The sequence below is a fragment of the Sapajus apella genome, unplaced genomic scaffold (assembly GCF_009761245.1).
Source record: "Sapajus apella isolate SASKATOON/1434 unplaced genomic scaffold, GSC_monkey_1.0 scaffold136, whole genome shotgun sequence".
Taxonomy (NCBI): domain Eukaryota; kingdom Metazoa; phylum Chordata; class Mammalia; order Primates; family Cebidae; genus Sapajus; species Sapajus apella.
This window is the reverse complement of record NW_022437076.1, coordinates 19,654-29,921: the sequence shown is the minus strand read 5'-3', so window position 1 is coordinate 29,921 and position 10,268 is coordinate 19,654. Positions and strand designations below refer to the sequence as shown.

Genomic DNA, 10,268 nt, shown 5'->3' with positions numbered 1-10,268 from the left:
TGTCAGTGAGCAGAATTATTTGTGTTTAACAAGTTTTTTCTGGAGAGCAATCTCTGACTTGTGTTCTCTATTCTTCTCCTTCAGAAATTTAATAAGATCGTGATTTAAGTGTGGGAGTGTTGTTTTGTGCAGAGCATTTAAAGCACATGCCTAAGAGATGTATGTCCAGGCTTAAAATGGAATTCTTTTAGAATCATTTCATAATTCCATCTATCCAACATGCTATGTCTTTTTATTTTTTTATTTTATTTTTTTTTTTTTTAAAGATGGGGTTTCACCCCGTTGGTCAGGCTGGTCTTGAACTCCTGACCTCAGGTGATCTGCCCAACTTGGCCTCCAAAGTGCTTGGATTACAGGCGTGAGCCACCACGCCTGGCCACACTGTGTCTTTAAAAGTATTTTGAAGTATTCAGAAATGTTGGCTGGCATGGAACAAGTACCTCCGAGTGCAAAGGGTTGCGTTTACGCCACTCTGTGAATATTTTGTGCCACACACGTTTTTAACTGTTGGATCTATTTTAGTTTGGTAACTATGCTGTGTTTATGCCATTTCAGTTTGCTGAAAAGTGCATGTTCTCTCCTTCGATTTCACTTGTTTGCAGGAGAACCCTTCATGTAAGTTCCCATGGTGCTGATACTGCCATCTCTGGGCTGAAGGATGGAAGACATTTGAGAAACAACTGTGCTGGGCGCAGTGGCTCACGCCTGTAATCCCAGCACTTTGGGAGGCTGAGGCGGGCGGATCACCTTAGGTCAGGAGTTCAAGACCAACCTGACCAACATGGAGAAACCCCGTCTCTACTAAAAATACAAAATTAGCTGGGCATTTTGGCGCATTCCTGTAAGCTCAGCTACTCCGGAGGCTGAAGCAATAGAATTGCTTGAACCCGGGAGGTGGAGGTTGCAGTGAGCCAAGATCACACCATTGCACTCCAGCCTGGGCAACGAGCGAAACTTCTGTCTCAGAAAGAAAAAACAAAAAAACCCGAACTATTTGGGCATTGGCATTGGGGTAGTCTAGACTGGAGGTGCTGCTTTTCTTTTTGCAGGAAATGTAGCTCACACCCTCTGTGAGAAGCTCCTTTCAGTGTTGTGTGTAGCCCATCAGCACAGGAGGGTTTGAGAAGGCCCCGGTGCTGTGGCTGTCAGTCACTGAAATGCACCCTGACAGATACCATAGCACCACAGCTTTTATGTGTAAACACACTTAATGTAAAAATTTCGCTAATAGCACCTGGAACTGTCCTTCATCTGCTCAGGCGCTGGAGAGAAGTTTTCAACCTGGGAACCAACCAAACGGGAGCTTGAACTGCTGAAGCACAATCCGAAAAGGAGAAAGATCACCTCGAACTGCACCATAGGTGGGTGAGGGCGCGGTCTGCAGTCGCGTTGTCACTCAGCTCGGCTTCTTTCCAGGGCTTAAAAGTAAATACAGAATTAGGGGTTTTGTAAGTCCACGTGATTCTGTGGAAACCCTGTGTAACTGTCACTCATCGATGTGCTCAGTGACCAGCTCTTGAGCACCTGTTCCCTGCAGGGACCTGTGGTGGGCTTGGGGCACCGAGCGATGTGTGGCAGTGGCCCCTGCCCTTGCCACATTCTGCGTCTGTTTGCGTAAAGGGACTCAAGTTGATTCTGGCCAGGGTGAGGCTGGGACAATAATCTTCAGGGAGAGAAATGATGTGTGTGAGTGTAAGTGTTTGCTGAATTTTCTACAAATTGAGGGAAAACCTTTTATAACTTTTTTTTTTTTTTTTTGAGACTGGTTCTCGCTCTGTTGCCCAGGCTGGAGTGCAGTTTTGCCATCTCACCTCACTGCAGCCTCCGTCTCCTGGGCCCAAGCGATCCTTCCACCTTAGCCTCCCAAGTAGCTGGGATTGCAGGTGCACACCACCATGCTTGGTTAATTTTTGTGTTTTGTGTAGAGACATGGCTTCACAGTGTTGCCCAGGGTGGTCTCAAACTCTTGGGCTCCAGTGATCCTCACGCCTTGGCTTCCCAAAGTGCTGGGATTACAGGTGTGAGCCCCTGCACCTGGCCCTTGAACATTTTTTGAAAGCTGTTTTGTTTTTAGGTTCCATTCCGACCTGGCCTGTTGTAGAAGCTGTATTTGTGTAATTCTGTGAAAGCACACGTGGCCAAAGTGGGAGGGCGTGATGATGGGGGACATTCTTCAATACCGCTCATGTAAAAGTGGCGTCAAAACGAGGAAAATGCGACATCTTGTTGTTTTCTGGCTTCTTGAATGAGTCAATAAAAGAAAATGAGTATGTAGAGGGAGAGGCAGCCGCTGGGGTCCCACAGCGCCTGTGGTTCAGCACACAGGTCACCCTTGCTCTCTGGTGATGTCTGTGCAGGTCTGCGTGGCCTGATCAACCTTGGGAACACGTGCTTCATGAACTGCATCGTGCAGGCTCTGACCCACACACCACTTCTGCGGGACTTCTTCCTGTCTGACAGGCACCGCTGTGAGATGCAGAGCCCCAGCTCCTGTCTGGTCTGTGAGATGTCCTCACTGTTTCAGGAGGTGAGTACCACTGACTTCTGCAGCGGAGCATTTCCATAAAAAAAAAAAAAATGAAATAAGGTAGCCTGTGATAAAGGAAGATACGTGAAGAACCTTTTGTGGTAAGTTAATGTTTAATATACATGTCAGTTATAGAAAACATGGTTTTCCAAAAAAGGAAGACCTGGCATGAGTTTTGGGGACACGCTGCTGACTCAGAACAGAGGAGCTCTTTGGGAGGCACATGGTGGAGTTCCCTGGTGGGTGACATTTGTCTTTAAAGATGGGGGTGATTCTCCCCCTTCCTCTTCCTCCGTGGTCTGCCTTCGTAGCTCAGAAAGGCATGCATGTGCCACCCTCCTGCGTCCTCCTGGAATGTGGGTCTTCGCCGCTCCCAGCCTCTCTAAGATGCCCCGTCAGAGCCTCTGTTCTCATGAGCTATGTGCTACATGTTGGTGGTTCCTGTCCATGTCTGTCCCCAGTCCAACATCAGAGCATGGCAGTGCTCAGGGCGAGGCACATAAGGGCTGCCGCCTCAGCCCCCACCAGCTCTATGACGTGCTTCTCAGAGCTGAAGCTCAGTTCCTCACCTGAAAACCAGGATGGTGCCTGTCCTTCAGGTGCCTTGCACAGATGCCAGCCAACAGCCCTGGCCTGTTTCTGTTAGTAACCTCAGCAAGAGATGCAGCCACGCCTGCCTGCTCATGTCTGGTCATTGGTCGCTTTTTTGGGACAGCCGCAGAGTTGAGCAGTTGGACAGAGGCTGTCCTACCTGCAAAGCTGAAACCACTTACAGCCTGGGCTAGCCCTCTTTTCCTTTTTCCTGTCCCCTTCCCACTCCCCGTTCCTTTACCTTTCCCCTTTCCTTTCTCTTTCTCTTTCTCTCTCTTTTTTTTTTTTTTTTGAAATGGAGTCTCGCTCTGTTGCCCAGGCTGGAGTGCAGTGAGTCTCGGCTCATTGCAACCTCCGCCTTCCGGGTTCAAGTGATTTTTCTGCTTTAGCCCCCGCCCCGAGTAGCTAGGATTACGGGTACGTACCACCACACCCATCTAACTTTTGTATTTTTAGTAGAGATGGGGTTTCACCATATTGGCCAGCCCAGTCTGGAACTCCTGACCTTGTGATCCACCCTCCTTGGCCTCCCAATGTGCTGGGATTACAGGTGTGAGCCACTGTACCCAGCCTCTGCCTGGGCCTCGCCAGCCCGTATTCGAGTCTAACCCATTTCCTCTAAGTACCTGCAATGTTCCGTAACTAATGGGGCCACAGCCCAAATAGGAGAAAGGAGGATGCAGCTAGGAAATTGGTGGATGGTTGTGTCACCGGCTTTAGTGATAATCTAACACAACTGTTAGATTGTTTTTCAGACTCAGGTTTGTTAAGGTGTAAATTATAGTCCCCAGACCCTGGCAGTTGCCGATCTGTCTTCGGTCCCCTGAGTGTCCTTTAGCGGCACATCATCCGATGGATGCGTGCAGGAAGTAGCCCTTCTGAATCTGGCTGCCCCTGCTTAACTTTCTACGTGGTGGGTTCACCCGTGTCTTCGTATGCAGCCATGATGTGTGCTTTTGGTGGCTGAGTCAGGTTCCAGTGTGGAGATGGGCTGTAGATTAGTGGTCTGTTTCCCAGTTCAGACACATTTGGGTGGTCTGTGGTTTTCGGGCCTTTCTGATGAGGAATAAAACTGCCCTGAATTCTGTATATGCACAGGCAAGACCCCTCTGTGGGTTCTGACCTGATTAAGACGCCATGGAATGGACGGTGTGCTGCTGGGTGTTGTGTCCTGAGTTGAGTTGGTGGAGAGGGTTGACTGACAAGCCCTGAGCTAACTGTCATCAGCCTCAGAGCCGGCGAGTCCTGTGGCTGATCCTGGTGAATTCTGCATCATCACAGGATGTGCTTCCCTTTGCGGAGGTGCTGGTGTCCGTGGGCCTGCATGGTTTGGCTGGTGCTTTGAGGAAACTAGGTATTGGGCAGATCGAGTCCCCTTTATTTGCATGTGATCTCACAGTAGCAAGTCATAATTCATCTTTTAGGCTTCTATGTGGAAAACTAGATGGTGGAAAGGTAAAAATTCACGTGAGGACTCAAAAAGTCCAATGAGCCCAGACAGAAATGGATTTTGCAAAATGTAGAAAAGTGAAATTCAACCATTTGTGTCAGATGAGCCACAGCCAGTGGTAGGCAGCTGATAAAGGCTCTGATTGTCCTTTGTGTTCAGAGTCTACCTGTATTCCTGACAAGGTTCCCCCCCTCTTCCCCCCCCGCCGGCAGTTTTACTCTGGACACCGGTCCCCTCACATCCCGTATAAGCTGCTGCACCTGGTGTGGACCCACGCGAGGCACCTGGCAGGCTACGAGCAGCAGGACGCCCACGAGTTCCTCATCGCGGCCCTGGACGTGCTCCACCGACACTGCAAAGGTGGGCCCTGGGCTCTGCACCCTCCACGCCTTTGCGGGGGTCAGGGCAGGATGCTTTCCTTGAAGGGGAAAGAAGCAAAGTGCCAGTGTGCACTCAGGCAAAAGGAGGCATGGGAGACACATTGCATTGTTTTGTAGCCTTTGTCATCATGTTTCCAATAAGAAACACCATAAGTAATGACCTCAGAGAGGCTCCTCCTAATTTACTTTTAGGAGGCGAGGAAGCAGTTGCGGCAGCATGGCAGGTCCTCAGTGGCCCATCACAGTCAACAGCCAGCTCTCGGGGCCCTCCTGGGCCTGTGCTTTGAGGCCCTTGCCTGCCCGGTTCTGGGATCCTGTGGGTTATCAGGCCTGAGGCTTCTGAACATCCCCCAAACACAACCACCCAACCGTCTCCTTCCCCTGGGGACTCTCCAGAAGGATTGATGGTTGCTCTGAAATGGCCAGAGAGCTGGGACACAGGACGAGTAGAGCTTCTCTTGGTATCTCACTGGACCTGGGCATCTCCCACAGCCTGGCCCCAGGATGGTGCCCTCCCGAGGTTCTCAGAGGTGTATGGTGTTGGTAGTTGGTGGGGACAGTCTTCTTAGGGCTGCAGATGGGAGGCTAGGACTGAATGGCCTGAGCCAAGGTCAGCTCCTCCCCTGTAGCTGAAGTCTGTCCACACAGGCAGAGGGACTGAGGGGTGATTCTTATATGAGTGTGGGCTGGTTACCTGCAGCTTCCTAAAGCCTGCGCTGGCATTTCTGATTGAGTAGGTCTGCAGGGAGGGGCAGGGGCTTCTTCACTTCTAATCAGTTCCTAGCTGATGGCACTGGTTCAGATGCCACGCTCTGAGAACCCATGAGCTCAGGTAACAGGGCACCTGGCTGCTTCTGGGTTTCCTGTGGCCTCTGGGCTGGCTAGTTACAGGTGATACCCCACTGGCTAATTTTAACTTGGAGACTTTTAGAGAACCGAGTCCTGTTTTGGTAGTTCACTGGTTAACAGCCTGGTGGGCTGGCTTCCCCAGCGCTTCTCATCAGTCTCAGGGCTGTGCAGCTGGGCCCTTTGCACACATGCTGTGGGTTCTGAGATCGCAGCCCAGAAACACCCCACAGTTGAGCTAAAATGACTGGTTTTTGTCAAATGTGACTTTGGGTTTTATTTTTTTGGTACTTGATTTTTTTTCTACTGAAGAACTTCATGATCCTTCTAATTCTTACCCTAGAAATCAAAGTTAACTTAGTAGCTTAGGTAGAATTTCGTTTCCTAGGATGATTTATTTTATTTATGTTATGATATTTTTGGGATGGAGTTTTGCTCTTGTTGCCCAGGCTGGAGTGCAGTGGGGCAGCCTTGGCTTACTGCAACCTCTGCCTCCTGGGTTCAAGAAATTCTCCTGCGTTAGCCTCCCTAGTAGCCGGGATTACAGGTGCCCACCACTACACCTGGCTAAGTTCTGTATTTTTAAGATGATATTTCACCACATTGGCCAGGCCGGTCTTGAACTCCTGACCTCAGGTGATCCACCTGCGCTTCAGCCTCCCAAAGTGCTGGAATTACAGGCGTGAACCACCGCGCTGGCCGTATGATTTATAAGAGAGAAAAGAACCTCTGTGGAAGTGGACTACATTATTCCAGAATACCTGGTCAGAATAAGAGCTTTCTGCAGGCAGCAGAAAGATGTTCTAAAAATCACTTGTTCAAAAACGTGTTGCTGTTAAAATGTTCATATGACCAAAATGTGACAAAACCACTGATGTGCTTCTGACAGGATTCCCTTGGAAATGTCTGAGAAGTGGTATAAGGTTCTTCTGTTTAGAAGCCTGCTTGTCAGAGCCGTTAAGCAGGGCGGCCTGGCCACGTGCCCTTGGTTACGTGCAGTTGTTTGTCCTTGTGGCCTCCACGGCATCTCTCCGTTCTTTCTTTGCATCTTCCTGCATGGATATTCTGGTGCGCTAACATTTTGTCCCAAAAATGAGACCTTCACGTGGCCTTTTAAAGCATCAACCCTGGGTTCCCCAGGCCTCTGCAGGGTGAACTGTTCTTCCCTTAGAGACTCCCCATCTTTGGGGTGCACAGACGCTAATCCCAGAGCCATGGTCTGTCCCCAGGTGATGACAACGGGAAGAAGGCCAACAACCCCAACCACTGCAACTGTATCATAGACCAGATCTTCACCGGCGGGCTGCAGTCAGACGTCACCTGCCAAGTCTGCCAGTAAGTGAGAGGCTGTGTGCTCCGCAATGTCAGAAGCCTCTGGGGCGGTGCTGGCGTCCTCAGTCTCCAGAGCTGTGTGTGCTCTGAGAGGTCTTTATGGAGGCTACAAGAGAAATAATTAACAGACGCCCTGAGAGTGAAGGTCATGTGGTGGGGCTGCTTCCTCTTGGGGAGGTCCTGGGACTATGTCCTTTGGGATGTGAACCCTTCGTGTTGAGGTCTTGGCTGTTGTCTACAGCCAGCGGTGTGTTCTTGGAAGCTTGGAGAAATGGTGGGGGGAGCTTACAGTCTTCCAGTCCTTGAGCAAGGACCAAATAAAATAGTCCCTTTCAAGAAGGGGCGGATCATGAGGGCGAATTGTTTACATACGTGCTTTGAAGTGTGTTAGTTTCATTGTTCTATGGTTTCTGGTTCCATTTTCTCTTACGTGGTGGCCCTAATTCTTTTCAGGTGTGGTCTCTGCTTAGATCCCCAAGTGTTGAATGCAGGAGGAACCTACTGCTTTGTTAGGTCTGAGGGACCTTCTCACCCCACCTCAGTGCATGCTGCTGGGTTTTCTTTCAGTTTTTTTTTTTTCAGGCATGGGGTCTTGTTATGTTGCCCAGGCTGGCCTTGAACCCATGGGCTCAAGCAGCCCTCCCTCCCCAGCCTCCCACGTAGGTGGAACCACAAGCATGGGCCACCATGCCTGGCTCTGTTCTTTATTCCCTGGACATGATCCACCAAAATTATTTCAGAACCTGAAATGGATTGCCACTTGTGATCTGCATAAGGCCTGCGAATACCGGGAAAGGCCAGTGCTTGCCTGTGTCACAGGTGCCATTTTCTGTAAGGGGGCCTGGCTCTGAGCATTAGAAACCGAGCTTGCTCCGAGCAGTTTGGACCTCCTCACTGGTCCTTAACTACTGAATTCGTTAGCAGGAGACTGTCTCAGACTTAAATCCTGTATAAATATCGAGAGTACATTTCCCAGTCTGCAAGTTTTCGTCTTTTGTATTGCTAAATAAATTTCTAGTGAGGAACTGGCTTTGTGAGATGCAGCATTGAGTGTCCAGGGTGGGGCTGCCGGGGCTGGCTCAGGCACGCTCTGAGGTGTGCGTGGAGGCCTCCTGTGTCGCCTAGGGTTGCAGGCCCCAAGTTCTAGATGCAGCTGAGATACATCTAGATGCAGCTGGATTCAGAGCCTCTGACAGGACCCATGAGTTTATCCTCCTCCCAAGTCCCTCAGTGACTGTGATGGTCTCCAGGCTGGATAGCCCTTGTTTGAGGAGTGCCTCTTGCCTTCGGGTTCACACACACCCCTACCCAGGGCCACCTTGGGAGCCAGGACACGTTGGGTGTGAGCAGTGCTGCTTTCGCTCCTGCCCCATCCCACCTGAGTGTCACTACGGCAAAGGGCGCAGTGGGTAAGGGGAAGGGGTGGCCTCCACCCCGGGCTGCCTCTGGAGCTGGGCAGGCGTCAGTCCTCACAGCTGTTGTTTTCCTTCTGCTTCCAGTGGAGTCTCCACCACCATAGACCCCTTCTGGGACATCAGCTTGGATCTCCCCGGCTCTTCCACCCCATTCTGGCCCCTGAGCCCAGGGAGCGAGGGCAACGTGGTAAACGGGGAAAGCCACGTGGCGGGAACCACCACGCTCACGGACTGCCTGCGACGGTGAGAACCCTTCTGCACCCACGTGGCAGGGGCATGTCTTCCTGGCAGGGAAGCTGTGCTTCATCAGGACCAGAGCAGGGCTCTTTCACATGCCCAGGACACAGCCTGAGCAAAGATGCGGCATGAGCCTGGGCTGGCTGCGGTCTCTGGTGCTGGTTTGTCTTTTGTTTCGGCTGAATGACTGGATATTTCCGTCCCCCAGCTTTGCACGATGTTGGGCGTTGGCGTCAGCAGCTGCTGTTCCAACCTCCTCTTGTAAACGAACCCAGAGCCAAACTGGATGCTCCCTCAGCCTTTGTGGTAATCACCTACCCCGGAGTGTGAGCTGAGAAGCGCCTGGCCCTCTCCCGTGGCCCACAGCCTTCTCTGCATGTGATTAAAACTTAGTTGTGATGTTCTGCACTTAGGGCTATTTTTGAAATTATGCATTCGCTGCTTCATTTGGGATAAGTAATAAAATTTACAAAGTGATTTTTTTTTTTTTCTTGAGACATAGACTTGCTCTGTTGCCCAGGCTGGAGTGCAGTGGTGTGATTTCTGCTCACTGCAACCTCTGCCTCCCGGGTTCAGGCGATTCTCCTGCCTGAGCCTCCTGAGTAGCTGGGACTGCTGGCATGTGCCACCATGTCTGGCTAATTTTTGTATTTTTAGTAGAGTCGGGGTTTCACCATGTTGGCCAAGCTGGTCTTGAACTCATGATCTCAGGTGATCCCCCACCTTGGTCTCCCAAAGTGCTCACATACTTGTGAGCCACCATACTTGTGAGTGTTTTTTTTTTTTTTTTTTTTTTTTTTTTTGAGACGGAGTTTCGCTCTTGTTACCCAGGCTGGAGTGCAATGGCGCGATCTCGGCTCACTGCAACCTCCGCCTCCTGGGTTCAGGCAATTCTCCTGCCTCGGCCTCCTGAGCAGCTGGGACTACAGGCATGCGCCACCATGCCCAGCTAATTTTTTTATTTTTAGTAGAGACGGGGTTTCACCATGTTGACCAGGATGGTCTCGATCTCTTGACCTTGTGATCCACCCGCCTCGGCCTCCCAAAGTGCTGGGATTACAGGCTTGAGCCACCGCGCCCGGCCCCCCTTTTTTTTTTTTAATGCATTAAATAGCTGTAGCGTACAATTGTAAAGACAGCAGAAAACCTTCCTAAACTTTGTCAAGTGTTTTCTTTGTTGTATTTGCATCAATTAAAGGTAACACAGAAGAATCCTTGTTGAGGGGACGTATTCCTTAGAGGAGGTACAATCTTTTGGTTTCTGTCTGGCTGCATAGTCAGCAGGACCAAAGTTGCATGTTTATTTAATTGTTTGAGATAGAGTCTTGCTCTGTCACGCAGGCTGGAGTGCAGTGGTGCCATCAGAGCTCACTGCAGCCTCCATCTCGGCTCAGCCTCGGTCTCCTGCCTTGGCCTCCTGAGTAGTTGGGACGACAGGTACATGCCACCATGCCCAGATGATTTTGTGATTTTTTTTTTTTTTTTTTTGG

At 50.5% G+C, this 10,268-nt stretch overlaps 1 protein-coding gene across 1 annotated transcript in view; it reads left to right on the top strand.

The window, feature by feature from the left end:
• The window catches only part of USP22 (ubiquitin specific peptidase 22), a 41,583-nt gene that overhangs the window by 21,156 nt on the left and 10,159 nt on the right, over window positions 1-10,268 (top strand). The window contains exons 6-10 of the mRNA XM_032263515.1: window positions 1,260-1,361; window positions 2,358-2,527; window positions 4,781-4,928; window positions 7,024-7,129; window positions 8,626-8,784. Coding sequence (XP_032119406.1) covers window positions 1,260-1,361; window positions 2,358-2,527; window positions 4,781-4,928; window positions 7,024-7,129; window positions 8,626-8,784 — 685 coding nt within the window. The remainder of the gene's footprint in view (window positions 1-1,259; window positions 1,362-2,357; window positions 2,528-4,780; window positions 4,929-7,023; window positions 7,130-8,625; window positions 8,785-10,268) is intronic.